The 21,397-nt window shown below is 33.9% G+C and overlaps 1 protein-coding gene across 1 annotated transcript in view; it reads right to left on the bottom strand.

Annotated features, from left to right (window-relative positions):
- The window catches only part of LOC145303335 (forkhead box protein J3-like), a 761,811-nt gene extending 755,855 nt beyond the window's left edge, over positions 1-5,956 (bottom strand). Inside the window, exons 1-2 of the mRNA XM_080144700.1 lie at positions 5,858-5,956; positions 4,923-4,997 (exon numbers count right to left, since the gene is read on the bottom strand). Of these exons, the coding sequence (XP_080000826.1) occupies positions 4,923-4,997; positions 5,858-5,956 (174 nt within the window). The remainder of the gene's footprint in view (positions 1-4,922; positions 4,998-5,857) is intronic.
- Between the last annotated feature and the right edge of the window lie 15,441 nt (positions 5,957-21,397).

Genomic DNA, 21,397 nt, shown 5'->3' with positions numbered 1-21,397 from the left:
TTTAATTTAATTCTTTTATCCAAATCAACGAAGCGCAGAGCATGAAAAGAACAAACTCAAAGCCAGTCAAATGATTAATGCCCAACGAATGATGAAGTTTTCATTAGGAATAATAATAATAATAATAATCGTGATAATGATAATAATAATAGTAATAATAATAATAATAATAATGATAATAAATATAATGAGAAAATGACAATAGAAACAAGTTTAGAGCTTCGATGTCTTTATTTGGTAAAATTATAAAACAAATAATGAAGATAATAATGGATATAAAAATATATAATAATAATAATAATAATAATAATAATAATAATAATAATAATAATAATAATAATAATGATCCCTTAATAATAATAATAATAATAATAATAATAGCTAAATAAATGATAAAATTTACAACATAAAGATTAGTTCAGAGCTTCAAGGTCTTTACTTAATAAAATTATTAAATAAATGATAATAAAGATAATGATAACTACAAAATAAATAAATAAATAAATAAATAAATAATAATAATAATAATAATAATAATAATAATAATAATAATAATAATGAACAGAAAGATAAAGGAACACCACATGAAACCAAGAAAACTAAAACTGCAAAATTCGAAGTTAATTCCCTTCTTCTCAAAAAATCAGTAGTGTCATCATCGATTGGCCCCACAGATAGAGAAGGGTCGAGGAGAATGGAAACACTAAGGAGAGAAGCACTAACCAGGCCTCACCTGGGGAGGCATATTGACACCCAAATTCTAGGTTTTTTTTTTTACACAGGCATCACCACATTGCCAAGAAGCCAATCGAGGATAAGGGTTAAAGAGTGTACAGTAGAAATTGGACAATATAGTAATCAATTCGGTAAATTTGTTAACTTATATGGAACGGCTCATCAAGAACTTGTTTACGTTAGACTTGAAAACAACCATATTGTAGTCAGCCGGAAAGCAGGAAAACGGAAGATAATTCCACACGCGTGCAGTTCTAAAAAAGAAGCTTTGTTCATGGAATCTACATTTAGGTTTAGGCACAGATAAAGAGTGGGGGGAATTATTGATAGTGTTTTCAGCTAAACGAGTGAATGGTCATTGCCAGTGAGAAGACAACTGGAGGCGGCCGTTGCGATAATGCAAATTCATTTGCAAAGATTACTGATAGAGGTGGAAGGTGCTGGAAATCTGTGGAGACTTGTTGTCAGCCAGATTCCAGGGAACACCGCCTGTTGTTGTTGGTAAGCAATCTATGATGATGACGTGTGTGAGAATTAGTGAATGAAGAAGCAAAGTAAAAAATATTTTTAAAAATTCTGGCTTCGAAGCCTTTATTTGTATAATTTATGCAATCTAATTTTTCCCCTGGACTTACTGGTGCAAAACAACTCACTCTTTAGGATCGACTAATAGAGTCACAACGATATTCAGGAAAAAAAAGAAGTAGTTTCAATATAGAACAACACCAATAAATTTCCAGTCATATGCAAAGTTTAATGAAGAATCTGATATAAAAAATATAGTAAAAATATTCAGCTAATAGTTAGTAGTAGAAATATTTATATTCATTGAGAAAATCAATTTCATTCATTAAAGCGAAAAATAGATAGGAATAAATTTTATTCGCTATAAGAACAAAATTGAAATACTATAAAATCTTAGAGGCTTTTATAATGAATGCTATCTGTTAATTCACTTTACAAGTCTACTAAATCCGCTATATTAAATCATCTTGTCATATTATGTTATACCTAACATCTGACAAATCGATATTTGATTCTGACTAGTCAGCATTTTATTTACATTAGAAAGTGTAATTTGCTTCACTTTCGTTTTCAAAAATAATTATTCCAGTAAGCAAGATTATTGTAAAGGAGACAATTTTAAATAATGATCTAAAAGGTTCAATATGTAATAAAAATAATTACTTAAAAGTAAAAATATGATTATTTCCCTGTACAATTTGATAAACAATTTTGGATAGTGTAAAATAACATGACCATATACCACAAACAATTTGTGGATCTTGCTTGCTGGTTATTTTGTGTGCCACCGTGCACACTTGTTGACTTCACTTGCACCAACGTTAATATATTTATGTTATTTTATATGAACTGTATCTACTCGGCGTAGCCCAGGATGAGTTCATGTCATTTTAGTTTAAATGTTTACATTTCTTAGATTAATGATGTTTATATGATGAAAAAAAATCTAAAGATTCTAACTACCGATTTTCCTCTTTTTATCCTTGCAGCATTTTTTTTTTTTTCAAATTAAAAAGTGTAATTTGACCAAGTTTCTTTCCGAAAACAACTATTTTGACCAGGACGATTATTACTATGGAAAAAATTTACAATCTCAAAATGCTATTTTAAATTAAAGGCGAAAGTATGAATTATTTTCCCTACATTTTGAGTCGATTTTTTTCTCTCTTCATGATTTAAACATTATTAATTTGAAAAATGTTAACATTTAAACTAAAACGACATTAATTAATCCCGGGCTACGCCGGATATGTACAACTAGTATGAATAACAAATTTATTCATGTTAGTGTCAGTTACGTCATTAAGTGTGCACAGTAACACACAAAATTATAAGCAAGCAAAATCCAGAGTTTTAGTAGTATGTAAACAATAAATGTTTTTTATACTATAAAACATTATTCACCAAAATGTAAAGAAAATAACATACTTTTACTTTCCAGTTAAAATAGGAATTTTCTCTATTACATATTGAACCTTTAAGGCCATTAGTTAAAATTGTTTCCATTACAATAAACTTCATTACCGGAATAATTATTTTTCAAAAGGCAAATGGAGCAACTTACAGCTTTACTGTAAAAAAATTGTCGGCTAGTCAGAGTTAAAAAGTGATTTGTCAGATACTTTGCTATCTATGCCTTTAGAGAATTACACAGGAACAGAAATTGATAAATTATACAGCTGTTAGGAAGGACATGAAGACGGTCCTAGATTTGATTGTTTTGTTGGTACTTATGCAGAATAAGGACCGCGATATCATGAGAATTTTCCCGGCATTTTATGTAAAACATCAGAACGTGCCAGACGGAAGATCCGTAATTTTTTTTTTTTCACGAAAATAGTGATCAATTTTTTCAATGCGGAATATTATTTCGGTTATTATGAAGATAATTTAAAGAAAAAATAATTGAAAAATAAAAAATATTTTTTTGTTGTTATAAAGAAAATATAATCGATTGCTGGAATTTTTTACAAGAAAAAAACATACATTGTAAGGTAAGTTTCATGAATAAATATTTATTTTTTTAATAAAAAACGACTGATAGCAAACAAAAAGTTTATCTTTTATGTTTTATGATTTTTTGTTCAAATCAAAATTAATATTTAGTTTTACTTATACTAAACTAATGATAGCAAATGTTTTCTTAAATGATATTGGTTGTTGCAATTACATTGGCTCAGCATTTAGGAATTTTGCAGTGTTTTACATAAACTACTTGGAAAATTGCGATGATAGCTCGGTCTTTATTCTGCATGAGTACAGTTTTATTTTAAGGTAAATCAGCCCTATAGAGCTTATTTAATCCTCGTCAGCGTCGGCCGATTTCTCGTATCCGAGAATTTCAGTTTCCTCTTCCCTCAGTGTTTGGATTGCAGATGGCTTCTCAGACCAATCTGAGCATGGAATTTTCGTAAGCAGAGAAAGCAAGCAATGCTTGGTAGGGGGTGTTGTTGTTCAGCACGATTTTTTTCTTGCCTGCCTCTTGATCTCCACCAGTCTTCTTCTTTCTGCCTCGTATCATTTGGTATCATGTATGATGGATTGGCACCACAGGCATTGATCCTGAGATGTTGTTTCCCAGATGTGAAGATCAAATCCGGTGTTTTTTAGGGTGGATTTGAGTTGGTCCTTATATCGCAGTAGAGGGCGGCCAATAGGTCTTTTTCTTGTGGCTAGCTCCGAGTACAGGGTTTCAGTGTTTTACATAAACTACTTGGAAAATTGCGATCATAGCACGGTCTTTATTCGTCATTACAGTTTTATTTGAAGGTAAATCAGCCATATAGAGGTTATTTAATACTAAATCCAGTCATTTTTATTAAACGTTTAAAGCTTCAATAGTTAATAACTTCAGATATTTCGTCATGTGGTTTACTTTATCTAATCATTCATGATGTTAATTTATGTGTGTACCAATGGATGCAGTTTTATGTCGCACACAAGAGAGATTCTATTTAACCCATAGTTGGGAACCTGGCAGATTCTTCCACTCCAAGTCAGCATGAACCTGGGAGTAATGCCGATTAACGGATAACTTCATATTACCTAAAACCCCAAATCTAAGGCCGTCCCATTGGATGTGGTTTCAACTCATACCTAGGACCATGTAGAGGTTAAAAAGGCCGAGAACATCAACTAAACGGCTGAGAGAAGAAAAGCTATTTATAACAGATTTATATGACTTTCCAATAAAAGTTAGTGGCCATCAGTTCAGTAGATCTTGTACAATCATGTTAATCTAAGGAAAAACAAACATATGAACAATATCTCTGTTATTTGCCGAAGATAATCGGTTGTACATATTGTAACGTAGTCGTTATAGCAAAGAAACAGAAGCAAGGAGGAAACTCGATTTTCATTTTTAAACAACAATGCATTTTTCTAAATATTTAAACAGTTCACTTCTCCGACTGTGTGTGACTTCTCGCCTTTGTTCTAACGCTACCCATGCGTTTCAAACATATCTCGAACACCTCTATATCCCAAATACGTCCTTTCTGAACACACGTGCCCTTTTTAATCTCTGCTGTAACGTAACATCGTGCAACCTGCTTGGTCATTTGCATATGACTGTTGCTACTAACCTATGTATGACTGTGTTAATATTACCAAAAAAATAAGACAAGGATTGATGAGGACAAGTACGTGAATATTCCTCTTACCTTTCCAGGATCATCCTTAGACCGTGGCACTTTTAGGAAACATTTATTCAATGAAAGGTTATGCCTGATAGAATTCTGAAAGGAAAAAAAAAAGAGACATAAGAAAAATAAATGAATATCAACTATTGGATAAAAATACAATCACATTTTTTGGGAATAGATCTATAGTCATAATGTCAAAACAATAAGCACTTTGAGAGTATACACCGCAGACAAACCTACGTTTCCCACTAAACACACACACACACACACACACACACACACATATATATATATAGTAAATAATAAGTTAGGAAAATATATTGCAATTAAGCTACACAGAATTTTCTGCTTTTCATCCTCGCAAAAACTCAAACACATTGAATTGATTTAACCACATATTTCTACATAAATACACGTCATATTAATTTTCCTAGCTAACCAATCAGATTTTTTGTTATTTCCAGACCTGCTTTCAACATCCAATAGCGGGATTTCTATTTCGCAATTCCTTTGTTGATTTTTGAAAAGGATGAGTCATCCTTCTTGGTGTATTAAAGTTAAACTTTCTTTTAACCTGGGTGTATTTATTAGCTGATGAAAAAAGAAGCAGAAATAACAAAGAATCTGATTGGTTAGCTAGCAAACTTAATCTCGAGGGCATATACAGAAGCATGCGGTAACATCAATTCAACATAGTAGCCTAACGAGTCCTTACGAAAATCAAACACAGAAAATTCAGTGTAGCTTAATTGCCATATAAATATTTTCATGACTTACTATCTAACTACTGAGTACTGTTGAAATAAATACTTTATGTAGATACCTAAAATATATTTCCTTATAACATTTTATGTGAATTCAGGAAAATTATATATATGTGTGCGTGTGGTGGGGATAAATGGTGAGGAATGAAAAGTGGTATCAGACTTTAAGTACCTGGGAAGTACACTGACTATCAATGGCTGTGCAGACAAGGAAATAAGTTGCTGCATCCAGATTGCATGTGCTTCATTTGGAAAACTAGAAAAACGATTATGGTTAAGGAATGGCATTAGACTAGAAACAAAATGCAAAGTTTATAAAGCAGTGGTATTACCTGTGCAACTATATTCAGTATAAACCTACACACTATATAGAGACCACATAAAAAGCAATACAACAGCGCCATCTGAGAAAAATTATGAAAATTAAATGGAACAATCTTATACCAAATGTTGAAGTACTCAACAGAGCTAACATGGACAGCATAGAAGTCATGTTTGTCACCATACAACTGCAGTGGACTGATCATGTGACCAAAATGGAACACAATCGCATCCCAAAATTCTATTGTATGAAGAATTGGAAAATTGGTATGGAAAGATTGGTGGGCAGAAACTCCGCTACAAGGATGTGATAAAGCGCCACCTAAAGGCAATGAATATGAACACAAAAAATTGGGAAGAGCTAGCAGCAGACCGAAGTTGTTGGCGCAGTAACCTTCACAATGGAAAGGCAGAAAGAGAGGCAAAAATAAAAGCTAGGTCTGAACAAAAAGATTACCAAAGGCAACAACCCTGGTCACTACTTAAGCACCGCTTGTAGGGGAACTTCCCACATTGAGCGTGGAATGCTACAAGACCATAGGATAAAGCACTGAAACCCTGACTAGTCCTCTCCAGCTCTGAAGGACTGCATGCTGACGACGATGATGATGATAATGATGATGGTTGTGTGTGTGTGTGTGTGTGTGTGTGTGGTTACAGTGTAGTGTTTGTGGGAAAGAACCCCAGCAAGGTGCTTAATTATAAGGAAGAAACTGCAATATAAGAGCATAACATTTAATTAAAATTTTACAGGACAGAAAAACATTGGTACCACTGGTTTCCAATAGGTTTTGACCATAAACTGGTCCCCTTCTATTGGATTTAAAACCAACGGTACCGATGTTTTCCTTGATTCTAATTTTGATCATAATCGATCACATGCTTTCGATTCTAGTATAATGTATAAATTTTAAATTCATTGCAATTTAAAGAATTGAGTTGTTTTCTTATGACTATAAATAGAATGTAAATCTGAAATATTTTAATGTGAAAATGGTTGTTCCCATATTTTGCCTCTTAAAATCGCTTTAAAAGATTTCAAAGAAACTGAAATATTCAGTGATGTCAGTAATTTTAATTAATTTATAGTTTTCGTATTTGTTGAATTTCACAAAAATCAGGTATCTGAATTTTAACAAAAGAACGAAAGATATCCACTAACATTTTACCACACTTCTAGGAAACTAAATTAAACTAATATAGTCCACATTACAACTATTTATGTTCAAAAGTGGTGTTCAAAATTTCATAATTGATTAATTAACTTAAGAGTAAATCCTATGCATACAAGTTTATAAACATATGCATATAATTAATATGAATTAGCTGGATATCCAGCATTGTCCGGTCATACAATACGCTTAAACATTATATTTTAATTTATACGGATTGCGTATGTATTATTATAGAATCAATCTTCTGTTGAATATATAAGGAATAATTTGCCCCCAATAAAACAAAAAAATTTTTAAATAAATAAATTAAATTTTTTTTTTTTTTAAATAAATAGATCAGAAAATAATGACAATGTCGTTCATCAAAAGCCGTCTGTGTTTGTTTACGATATCACGTCAGCTGATATTTGGCTTGACGATGGATGCCCTGGAAAAGTCACTTCTGAATAATATTTAGTATTAAAATATGAAAACGAAGAAATTAATTGTGGCGTTTCTAAATGGTACTTCTTTTTCTATTGTAAGTTCAAGTCATTAATAAGGAAAAATTGAAATAAAATGGTGAGGTTCACCCGGCCTTGATCAGGGGATCATTCGAGCCGTAGTAGAATACTCTTTCTCTAGATGACAATAAATCTATTGTTTTTTTTTTAGGAAGAAATGATTTGCTGACATTTTATTATTTCACTTATCTGGTGTAACGTAAAATATTCCCCTGAAAAATTCTTTTTACTCTATAAGAAAGAAATACTATTTTTAGGATCGGATTTTTTTAATTTTCAATATTTATCAGATGAATTTCTGTACAAAACATATCTAAGAAAACACTGCCAGACATATACATTAACTTTTATGGAATTTGCAAAAGATAGGCTCAGCCGTTTCAGAACATATGAGAAAGGAACTCTCTTTCACACACAAAGTGACTTTATATATATATATATATATATATATATATATATATATATATATATATATATATATACAGTCATATACAGGGATAGTTTCTGTACATTCATATCTGATCTACCTTTGCATTCCATGTTTAAAAAGGACGTGTCCTCCATAGTATCAGACCTGACCGAATGGTTAATTGTATGTATAGACCGATTCATACCATAAAAAAAATTCCAACAAAAACCTAACAGCCAGCCATTATTCTCCCCAGAATATGCTGCTGCCATCGCGCACAGAAATCACTTTTTCCATAGCTACCAACATAATAGATGTACTCAGACTAAAGCTGCTTTCAGGAATGCCAGCAACCACTGTAAAAGAGTAATAAAAAATGCAAGAGAGCTATATGCTCAGTCCGTTAAATCAAAAGTAGCTGATCAGCGGCTTGGTTCCCACCAGTTTTGGCAAATAGCAAACAGAATCCTGAACAGAAGCGTGTGCTCTATCCCAACTCTCATAAATGGACCTGAGGTCATCTCATCAGCATCAGACAAGGCCAGACTATTTGCCTAGAACTTTGCAGTCAATTCTTCTCTATGCGACAAAGGCCACCAACTCCCCGTATTTCCCCCTATAACAGACAACACGCTATGCAACATACAAATATCTGTGTGTGAGGTCGCCAAGGTAATCAAGAACCTTGATTCCAGTAAAGTAACTGGCCCTGACGGCATTCCAGTTATAGTGCTGAAAAAGCTCCAACCAGAACTTGCCCCCATACTTACAAAACTGTTTAAGCGTTGCCTTAAGGAGAAATGCTTTCCAACACCCTGGAAAACCTCATCAGTATGCCCTGTATTTAAGAATTCTGGTGAAAAGTCATTTCCCTCTCAGTACAGACCAATACGTCTCCTATGTGTCATGAATAAGTTGTTGGAATCCATATTAAATAAAGAAGTAGTCAACCACCTCAACTGAAACAACCTTCTTAGTTACACGCAATATGGTTTCCGCTCTGCAAGATCTACAGCAGATGTGCTAACGGTTATATCTCATAGGATTAGTGAATCTCTTGACAAAGGTTTCCTTTCCAGGGCAATTGCTCTTGACATATCGATATATGTTAATCATTTCTCTCTGATAGGCTCATAAGAGTAGTGGTTGATGGGCAGAAATCAGAAGCTCACAGTATTAATGCTGGAGTCCCTCAGGGGTCCATCCTGGGTCCAACTCTCTTCCTGATCTACATCAATGATCTTCCAAAACACATACTTAAATCATTCGTTGACATCTATGCTGATGACACGACCATCTATGGCAACACATCCAAGGCCGTAAATAACAAAGTTCTAATTCTCTTTTCTCTGATCTTGAGCGCGTGGTACAGTAGGGGAAGAGGTGGCTGGTTACTTTTAATGCATCCAAAACCAAGCTTCTATCTTTACATCATCAACGCTCTGATCCCAATCTGGCATCAATTGGAATGGATGGCTCTCGTCTTGGGGAGACTATGTTTTGACAAGCTTCTGGGTTTGACATTTACTCCTGATCTGAAATGGAACACGTACATCAGGTCTGTTGCCAAGAACGCTGGGAAAATGGTGGGATCCTTCTACCGCTCCAGAAGATATCTCACTACTGATGCAATTCTCTATCTGTATAAAAGCCAAGTACGTCCAAGGATGGAGTACTGCTGCCACATCTGGGCAGGAGCTGCTAAAAACAGCCTATCCTGCTTTGACAGAGAACAAAATAGACTTTGTGGTTTAGTGGGGGATGCCCTTTTCTCTTCTCTGCAATCTCTCTCCCACAGAAGAGACGTTGTGAGCCTGTCTTTGCTTTATCGTTATTTCCATGGCAGGTGCTCGTCTGAGCTCCAATCTCTGGTCCCCCCTCGCCAATCTTTCACGAGAAACACCCGTTTGGCTGAAACTACTGTCAATAATTTTCCCCACTCTTTATCTGTGCCTAAATCCAAACGTAGATTCCATGAGCAAAGCTTCTTTCTTAGAACTGCACGCCAGTGGAACTCTCAGCCGCTTGCCTGTTTCCCACCTGACTAAAACTTGGATGTCTTCAAGTCCAACATAAACAAACTCCTGAAAAACCGCCCTCTTAAGTAAGACACTCTATCAAACCTCCAATACTAATGATTACTACTATACTATCTCATTGATTACTGTAAACGCAATAATCCTTATCCCTGAGTGGCCTTCGGGCCTTGATAAGTGGTGACCCCCATGTAAAAAAAAAAGGAAAAAAGTCAAGCTGAAATATGCAGCCAAGCATAGATTCATAGAATTGGACATTGTAAAAATCCAATAATATACACTTCAAAATACTTTAAAACAATAACAAATGAGAAAAACGCGTGAAAAAAAAAAAAACATGAACGAAAGTGTGAAATAAGAAAAGTGCCGTTTTCTGCTGTTAAATAATTAAATATACAGAATTATTATTCATGTTCTTAATGAACCTAAGATTGAATAAGTTCTGAGCTGACAACATAATAAACTGCAACTTAATTTGGACCGCAATTAAGACTGTGAAATAGAAAGTGACTCAAATTACGATCAGAACTTCAACCGGGTGTTATGAGCAGAACTTCAATCGGGTGTTATGATCAAAAGTTCGACTTCAATCAAAATCGAGATAAGTGTTCGTTTCAATTATGTTTAGGACCAATTTCAAATTCAACTGATCAGTAAGAATTATTAAATTTAATTAGACATTTAAGACTTGTCTTAATTAAGATTTATCTTCATTTGAAATGAAAGTTAAAACTTTTCTGAAGTTTTACATAAAGTTAGGACTTGTTTCAACATAAACTGAAAGTTAGAACGTGTCTCACCTTGAACAGAACACTTTATGAGCTCACAGAAGCCCGGCTTTTGCAATAAAGCTTTTATGAGAGAAATAAGAATAGGTTTATCTGCGATCGGGTTGTATTTAGCCTGGCGTTCGTAACTGAAAAATGTTCTCTTTAAGTGGGTAGACTATCAAGAAAGAAAAGGAATTGGCTTTGGGCGGTAAATTGGTCAGACACTCGTCTGACAATAAAGTGACCCAAGTGAACATGATTTACATGATAGAGACAATCAATAACAAATAGAAAAAGGTGAGGAAAATCTAAAAGAATTTGAACAAAAGTCTTACCAATTGATAATTGATTTGCCAGTTTCATTATTATATAACTATTTTATTAATAAAAATATTAGAATAGCCAATAAAATATCTCTCACTTATATAGAATAGTTAGAATATTGGAATTTTTTTTTTTTTTTTACATTTTCACCCCAAACAAGGCAAATTGCCACTTTGGTGTAGGGGGCTACTATCAGGGGCAACAACTACTGGGGTACTATGTAGGGATTTGGGCAGCAAGGTGTCGGTTGACGTTACACTTGAACTTCTGCACGTCAGTACTGTTGGGGAAGCAGGGACCTGGGATGGAATTCCAGAGTCTAGCGGTTCTGTGGAAGAAACTATTGGAGTAAAAAGATCTTTTACATCTAGGGATCTCTACAGTGTGGGGGTGGGATTTAGTAGCCTGTCGGGTTTGTCGAGGGTGCACACGTCGTGGGGGCACAAGTGATTGCAGTTCGTCAGAGCATTCACCACTAAAATACTTGTAGAAAAGGCAGAGGGATGCAACATTTCGTCGATGGGACAGAGGCTGAAGCTTAGATGCCAGTTCAGGGCCTATCAGGTTTGCGACTCTCTTTTGAACCTTGTCAAGGAGCGAGAGACTTAGTTGATAAGCATGTAAACAGGCTATTGAAAATAATATTAAACTCATAAAGATGTCTTTGGATTATTATTTTCACTAGTGTGTCCCATAGTTATTTATTAATTTCGTATAATGACCATTTGTGTTGATCTTAAATTTCATTTCATGTTTTTAATTTATAAATACTAGTAGAAGCACTGCAAGTCCCCTGAAAATAAAAGTTTTGTTTTCCACACACACACACACACACACACACACACACACATATATATAATATATATATATGATATGGAAAAATGAAAAAGAAAGAAAAACAAAATTATTCATATATTCATGAACGTTTCGTCTTTATTTCAAGAATTCATCGAAATGACTGATTTGAAGAAACAAGAAAAAAATCCAGGTTTCAATGACTGAATCAATTACATCGAGGGCATTGCTAGGGCCGCTGCGAGGAAGGTGGGCTCTCTCTACCGTGCTAGAAAACTACTAACACCCGAAAGCATCCTGGATCTCTATAAGGCCACCATTCGCCCATGTATGAAGTATTGCTGTCATATTTGGGCTGGTGTATCTGCTACTAGTCTCTCGCTCCTTGAGAAGGTTAAAAAGAGAGTCGCAAATCTGATAGGCTTTGAACTGGCATCTTAGCTTCAGCCTCTGTCCCATCGACGAAACGTTGCATCCCCCTGCCTGTTCTACAAGTATTTTAATAGTGAATGCTCTGACAAACTGCAGACACTTGTACCCTCACTACGTAGACACCCTCGACAAACCCGACAGGCAGCTAAATCCCACCCCCACACAGTAGAGATCCCTAGATGTAAAAGATCTTTCTACTCCAGTAGTTTCTTCCCCAGAACTGCTAGACTCTGGAATTCCATTCCAGGTCCCTGCTTCCCCAACAGTACTGACGTGCAGAAGTTCAAGTGCAACGTGAACAGACATCTTGCTGCCCAAATCCCTACATAGTGCCCCAGTAGTTGTTGCCCCTGATAGTAGCCCCCTACACCAAAGTGGCAATTTGCCTTGTTTGGGGGTGAAAATGTAATTAAAAACAAAAATAAAAAAAATTAGTCTTCTGTTTAATGTTTCACATTCCCATATTTTTATTGACATCGAAATCGATTATATCGACCAATTTTCAATCAAATCAATTGATTGCCTACTCTGGTTGGGGATCCATCGCGGAGCACCGGGAGAAAGCTTCACTGCATCCCCAGGCTGGTTTAGTTCACAATACATTGCAGTCTATGTTGCACTGTAGAGAACCTACTGTTGATTTTACAAAATGATTATATATATAATCGCTTGAATTTAAGTTTAAAATACAAAAATTTAGTATCATGCTTCAGCTGTGCTCTAAACAGAAACATCCATTTCGAAAATACTCCGTTCATATCAAAGAAAGTTGATTTTATATGTTGCGCCTTTCGGCTTGTGTGGTAATAATATTTCTCAAATGCAATTTTTATGTTAGGCTGTGTAAGGTGTTAACTTTGGTCAAAATCGCCGGTTCCTTCTTTCCTCGGATTATTTTAATTATTGATTATCGATATTTACTGATACGAAACATATCTAAGAACACTGTCAGGAACATAAAGTACTTTTATGTGAAATTTCATAAAAATCGGCTCAGCGGTTTTCGAGTCCATAGGGAAGGAACTCACACAGACACACGAAGTTCCTTTACATAATAGTAAATATAGAGATTTGGCTCTTGTGTGATTCATGGTTGAGCAATCTGATAATTCTTTTCTGTTCACACACAAAAAAAGGATTTATGAAAGTAGAAAAGGCAAGAGGGTGAAAGAGGTAACAAGATTAAAGGAAAAAGAAGAGAAAGGAGTAAGCGATGTAACGTAGTCGCGTCAGAATTTTGAGGCGTGGCATAAGCGTAACGTCATGGACAAATGCATATATAGGTATTAAGAACGAAAAGAAAGAAGAAGCAGAGATAAAAAAAAGGAAAAACAAATGCCCATTGACAAGTTATGCTCAAAGAACACTTAAAATTTCTCTTTCCTATAACCCCTTTTGAGAGTCGAACTTTGTGAAAGTTGTCGTCGTGCCGATAGATTTAGAGCATAAGTTTGTCTGATACTATGCACTGAGAGTCGGTTAACTGGGCGATCCTAGAGAGAAAAACAATGTTATACAGGGAGGAACAAGAACGTGGAGAATATGTTAAGCAGGAAAAATAGAAGAAAGAGAAGGAAAAAAGAATAAGACAAATGAAAGGAAAGAAGAAAGAGAGAGAGGAAGCAAGATTAATATATATGGAAGAAAAGGAGGAGCAAGAAGAATAAAGAAGTTTGACCCTTGTTGTTTTACAGCATAAATTACAGCAATGATTACAAGAAACCCTCTCTACCACCTATAGCAATGGCCAACGACTCTTTATCTGAGAGTACATCTTTCAAACTCCTTGGCCTAACGTTCACAGGAAACATGAGTTGGAACAATTACATTGAAGGCATTGCCAGGGCCGCTGCAAGAAAGGTGGGCTCTCTCTACCGTGCTAGACAACTACTAACACCCGAAAGTATCCTGTACCTCTATAAGGCCACCATTCGCCCATGTATGGAGTATTGCTGTCACATCTGGGCTGGTGCATCTGCTACTAGTCTCTCGCTCCTTGAGAAGGTTCAAAAGAGAGTCACAAACCTGATAGGCCCTGAACTGGCATCTAAGCTTCAGTCTCTGTCCCATCGACGAAACGTTGCATCCCTCTGCCTGTTCTACAAGTATTTTAATGGTGAATGCTCTGACGAACTGCAATCACTTGTGCCTCCACGACGTGAGCACCCTCGACAAACCAGACAGGCTGCTAAATCCCACCCCCACACTGTAGAGATCCCTAGATGTAAAAGATCTTTCTACTCCAGTAGTTTCTTCCCCAGAACCGCTAGACTTTAGAATTCCATTCCAGGTCCCTGCTTCCCCAACTGTACTGACGTGTAGACGTTCAAGTATAACGTGAACCGACATCTTGCTGCCCAAATCCCTGCATAGTACCCCAGTAGTTGTTGTCCCTGATAGTAGCCCCCATACCAAAGTGGCAATTTGTCTTGTTTGGGGTGAAAATGTAATTTAAAAAAAAAAAAATATGAAATAAATAAACACCCTTTTCGGGTTATTAACTGCTGAATTTAGTAATTTTAGAAAACAAATTTATACTACAAGTTCGTTACCTCTTCAAATACCTTTTTCATGCTGTTTAGTTTGGTTGTAATGAGAACGTGGCGAATAAGTGAAGAAAAAATGGAAACATACAATCATAAGAAAATGAAAGGAAAAAGAAAATAAGTAAAAAAGTGAAGAAAGAGAAGGAAAACAAATGAAGAAAATGGAAAGAAAGAAAAAAAGAGGAAGAAAGAACAACAGAAGAGAAGAATTAATAGACAGAAAGTCAAAACGTTTTTTTTTTTTTTACTAATAATATGATAATAGTAATATATTGGATTCTATTTAATACAAGGAGTAACAATTCAACAGAAAAGTCGTATAATTTTCTTTTATTTATTTGAATTCAAACAGTATAGAAACGTTGATATCGTTTATCACGTCTTTCTCGTTGGAACAACTCAACCAAGTTTTTTAGTACAACTTGTTTCGTGTATATAGAAATGCATTCAGGTCGATACGATTTACTGGTGAAGCTGCAGCTGAGTGTTGTTGTTAGTTCTTTTAAGCATTATTACTGTTGTATAGATTTAAGTTATATTGTTCACTGTGAGAAAGAGCTTGCAGGGAAGAGAAAAGGACATCCCTCACTAGGCTACGAAGTCTATTTTGAACTCTATCAAGGCAGGATAAGTCTTTCTAGCAGCTCCTGCTCAGATGTGGCAACAGTGCTCCATCCTTGGACTTACCTAACTTTTATATAGATGGAGAATTGCATCAGCAGTAATATATTTAATGGAGCGGTAGAAGGATCTCATCATTTATCCAGCAAAAGATTTGATGTACGTGTTCCATTTAAGATCAGGAGTAAAGGTCAAGCTCAGAAACTTGTCAAAACATGAGGGTTGGAGGTTACATTGGCGGAAACGTTGTGAAAATAACACTTTAGATGAGAACAGTATCCGAAGAATCCAAATAATTATTTGGAGAAATTGTAAAAAATATTTTACAAAAAAAAAAACAAAAAAAAACAACAAACAAACAAGCAAACAAACCAATAAAAACGCAGCAGAAACAAAATTTTGTAACAATAAGGATGTTTTCATGCAAATTATTTTTTTCGATACTTAACAACCTCTGCACGTAAATCAGAAAACAAATGGCGGCGGTGGCGATGATGATGATGATAATAATAATAATAATAATAATAATAATAATAATAATAATAATAATAATAATGAAATAGTAGTGTTGGCATCAATTCGCACTACACCAAATAGTCTAAGAGTCGAGGAGCATGGAAAGGCAGAAGAGAAAGCACTGATCAGACCTCCACTGGATGAGTTCAAAGATGATTGGGAAATTAGAATGTTTAGTGCCACCCAATTTCTAGTGAAGATCAATGGTTGTTGCAAGCGATAAGACAATGAGAAACGGCTGTTGCAATAACGCAAATTCATTTGCAAAAGTTATAAGAGGAGGAGAGTATTGGAAATCTGGGCAGACTTCTTGTTACCTTGACTTCAGGGACACCAACGGTTTTTGTGAGTGAGTAATATCTGACTACTACTACTACTACTACTACTACTACTACTACTAAAAATAATCGGATTTTCCTTCCTTTCCTAATCTTATATATACATATGATATTGTACTGAATGCGATTTAATTGAATTTTGCTTGTGTAACCGTTGCGACTGTGATAAGAAAGTCCCCAAAAGACGACAAAAAAGGAAGTATCTTTTATTTCAAACCTCTCCCCCACAAGCAATATCAATATTTATCTATTTTTTAAATTTAATTTAATTTACTGTATTCCCCTTTCCATCCGCGTATTAATTCATTTTATCATTTTTTATTTATATATTAAAAACGTTTGCGAGAAGGTTTACATTTTAGAAATAAAACTCCTTCATTTTATCGATTCGTTTGCATTGTAAAGAAAAAAGGCTTGCAAACGACTAAGACTTTTTCAACATCGAATAAAATAAATCTAAATTAAATAAATAAAAGCGGAGGGGAGGGGGGAGAAAACCCTCTCAAATATTGTTGTCGCCTTATTCTGACTAAAAGAACTATTTCTTTTTTAACTAGTCTCAAAGATCTCGTTCGAAAGTCTTGAACTGATTTGGTTTCAAATAATGAAAGAAATATAATAGCAAAGAAAAGAAAATGATTGGAGTCGATACTTTTATGACAAAAGACTGAACTTAAAAATCAGATGAAAACACACACACACACAAACAACTACAAAAATCGAAAGAATACATGTTTTCTATTCCAGTTTAGTATTTATCTACCATAAACTTTCTATTATAAAATCTAACATTAATATTATCTGATAAAATGCAGTCAACCACCATTTCTTTTTATTATATCTATCTATCCATCTATCTCTCTATATAAGAGCAAATAGTTAATAAAACATGTTAAAAAACACTTTGAAAAAGAGCTAAAAACATATTTAATTTGAAAAGGAAACACAAAATAAGTGGATACTCCTTAATCCGTGGAGTTTCGAAGAAATACTTTCCTTCTCATCAGAGGGTAGGATTTAGCAAAAGTATTTGACAAAACTGCAAGTCAAAGATCTTACTTGATAACAAAAAAGTGACGCAGATGGAATAGGATGAAGAAAAAAGTGATTTTACGTGAATTATAAGCTCTATCTCCTATTTGGTTTTATCGAGTTTTTACATCTGTTTAAGATTACTTTATAAATATTAATTCTTTAATAATATACTTTTTATAATATACTTTAGTTTTACCATCTTGGATCATTTTGGTAAATTTACTTGTAATTTGTATTATATATATATATATATACATCGATTATGAGTGCGGGATATATAGTCCTTTTATACCCATCTATTTCGAAGTCTAATTCTTTTCATCAGAAGGGGAGAGAAGGTGCTAGGTAACATATCAGAAATGTGACATCCAGTCATATATAATACGAATCCCTAATTGATGTAATCTTCCTATTGAATAAACGATTAAATTTATATGCATTATTATATATTGTATTATATATTGTATTATATATTGTATTATATATTGTCGTTTTTTTCTCTTTTTTTCCTTCTGTATATAAGATCCACTTCAATTGTTGAGCTTTGTCTTATCCCGATAAGTTTCCTTTGAATGAATTTCTCTAATTCTGTTTGGATTTGTATCGACTATATATAATTTTTTGTAGGATACAAAATTTATATATTGCAATTATGAGCGAAAACAAGTTTTAACATTCATGATTAAAAGAAAAAAAAATAATAGCCCAGCAGACCAGTTTCGCCCTCATTCTTCTGTAGTTGGGTCGAGGGATTTATTTCATTTTTAAAAGCGTGAGATTAGCTTCTAGGAGAGTCTATCATTTCACAATTATCCTATGTATGTTTATTTTAGATATATAACGTTTCCATGTTTTCTTTTCTTTTCCCCCGTAAACACGCTTTATTTTAAACATATACTTTCCCTCTTGAGCTCATCTCGCTTTTCACAAATAAAATAAATCTCTCGATCCAGCTCTAGGAGAGTGAGGGCGAAACCGGTCTGCTGGACTATTATTTTTTGTGTTCTTTTAATCATGAATATCAAAACTTGTCTTTTCCTCATAATTACTATATATATATATATATATATATATATATATATATATATATATATATATGTGTGTGTGTGTGTGTGTGTTGTGAGAGAGATGTATCTATATTCTCTCTGTCTACCCGTTCCACTTTTCTCGGAAACTACTGCGTTGATCTGACTTAAATTTTGTATGAACCTTTGTTACCTATTTTTGAATAAAGGGTTCCGTTAAAAATTCCACCCACACTCTCGAGTTCGATAGAAACATTCTGAGTTCGAGAAAATACGCCTGAAGAAGGTCGGAGGTTACCGAAATGTTGTGAAAATGACACTCAGGATGAGAACAGTAGTCCGAAAAATCCAAATAATAAGAATAACTAATCCTGATCTAAAAATTTAAGAAACATAAAAGAATCATGAACTTTAAGAAGGCACGAGAGTACATCAGCCGAAATATTGTATAAATATAAATATTAACATAATATAAGGACAACAGCGGAAAAATAAAAGAATTTAAATAATTAAATGTTGGTATCTCAGACCTGCGTGTTTGTATCAGAATAAGATATTCATGTTTTATAAGCAGCCTCCGCCAAACAAATAAGCTGCACCTCTAAAGTGTAGTTTTACTAAAATCCTCTTTTATAAGACTTCTATGCCTTCAAGCAAATGACCTGACCCCAAGATATGATCTGTTCTTTTTTTCTGATCCGATCTTCTGATCTTTTCTGTGTACAATCTCCCACCAATAAACATACAGCTCAGGTAACATTCGATTCAGTATGGTAAGGCCAGCTGCTTAATATTCTCATGCCATTTATCCTTTCCATGGATAGTGTCCAAATAAATCGGCCAAAGCAAAGGATTTTTATGTCAAGAACCCACGATTATCGGATTTCTTCAGCTGACCTCTTCAGCAAATAAACGGTAAGAAACGGCACAGGATACTGACTGCAATAAAGTCGGGCTGTTTATTTTAAAAAGCCTCAATTAGCGATGATAAAGGATCTTTTTATTTCTTGATGCCCACAATGGGACTATGGAAAGAACATCGGTATATATTAATGGTTGCTCAGCAGACGGGATACTCAGGCTAAGCCCGAATCATCCTAAAAACAAGTGCATGTTATTTTAAACCCAAGAAATATATCTAATCTTAAAAAAGTTTTCTTCTCACCAGTATATATATATATATATAGTAATTTATAAAATATATATGGCGATTAAGCTACACTGAATATTCTGCGTTTCATCCACTATAGGATTCGTCAGGCTTATGCGCATAAGCCTGACGAATCCTATAGTGGATGAAACGCAGAATATTCAGTGTAGCTTAATCGCCATATATATTTTATAAATTACTAACTGGCTCTACCTACGTATTGAGCACTTTTGAAGTAAATACTTAAAGTTTACGCATAAATCTATACTTTCGTATATTAAATTTATGTGAGTAAATGAAGTAGTTATATATATATATATATATATATATATATATTGGCAGCAAGTCATTATTCAAGCACGTCTGACTGAACACGACAAAGTTATTCTTTTTTTCCGATTTTTTTTAATATCTGTTCAATTCGCCGAGCAGTCTTTTTTATTTCAGCTGGAATGTTGTATATTATGGCGCCCAAAAGTTGTTGTTCAGCTATATTCTTCTCAAGCACTTTCTATCGGTACATTCGATCGTCGCCAGGAGCGATTGTTGTTGTCATCTTTTTCTTTTTCTTTGAAGCTTGGTGTATTTATAGATTTTTTGATTGGTTATAAAGGTGGGCGCAAGATGGGTAAGGGCGAATTATTTTATTTTTAATTTCGATTTTCTTATTCGGATCTGGGCTGCTTTCCAGCTGACTTCAGGGCTTGATAAGTGGTGACTCCCTTAGAAAAAATATGCAAATATATTTATCGTAAATTTGATATAATTAATATTGATTGTGGTACAATTTTAAAATTGATTAAAATATAGGTTTAATTCTAAGTCCACGAGGTTGGGAGCAAAGGCCGTTCATATTATCGTATTGTTTTTCTTTTTTAATTAAAATTTTATTTTAAATATTTAATTTTTTTTTCTTTTTACAGACAAAATTAGCTTTGCTAAAAAAAAGTTTAATTTAAATTAATTTTAATTTTCTATACGTGACAAAAACTATCTGTTGATTAAGATATTTTTTAAAGAATTCAACAATTATTTAACGCAACTTTCAAAAGTTTCTAAACGGTGTTTTAATAATAAAAATCACAATTATTGTCAGCCATTAAATGGCGTTTTTAAATTCGATGATAAAAAGAGAATTACCTTTCCGAAAGACTTGTAGTTTTCTTTATTTATTTCTTAATTTATTTTCAGAGAGGCACACACACACATAGAATATACACTGACAATCTAATTAGACGTTTAACGAACAAAAAGAAGGTAAAAAAAGCAATTTTTTGGACAGCCATTCTTAAAAGACTCAACACTATGTTATTTTCACTTCCGAGAAACAGGTGATTTTGTGTATTTTTTTGTTTGAAACTTGTTGAAAAAAAATAATAAAAGTTTTTTGATTCCTTATTCGATTTCATCAAGCAAGATAATTAGAGTCATCTAACTAAAGAACAACTTTTCACCATTGTTCACGGCAATACTTAATTAAAACTTTTGTTGTTGTTGGTCTATATCTGTCTGAAGAGACAATGGACACCCCCTGCAATGTGGACTAAATATTTAATTTAAATTTTACGCCTTTACTCTCATTGTCACTACTGGTTTAATATTATGAAACTAGAATTGAGTTCAAGAGAGATGGAAATAGATTATAGTTGATTGACTGAGAACATATTCTTTAGCCTAATGTAAAATATTTCCTACGTTATCTGAAAACGCAGGTATTAATGGCTAATCGCATA

The sequence above is a fragment of the Euprymna scolopes genome, chromosome 2, assembly GCF_053919585.1.
Source record: "Euprymna scolopes isolate OS-2025 chromosome 2, ASM5391958v1, whole genome shotgun sequence".
NCBI classification, from domain to species: domain Eukaryota; kingdom Metazoa; phylum Mollusca; class Cephalopoda; order Sepiida; family Sepiolidae; genus Euprymna; species Euprymna scolopes.
This window is presented reverse-complemented; position numbering and strand designations above follow the sequence as displayed.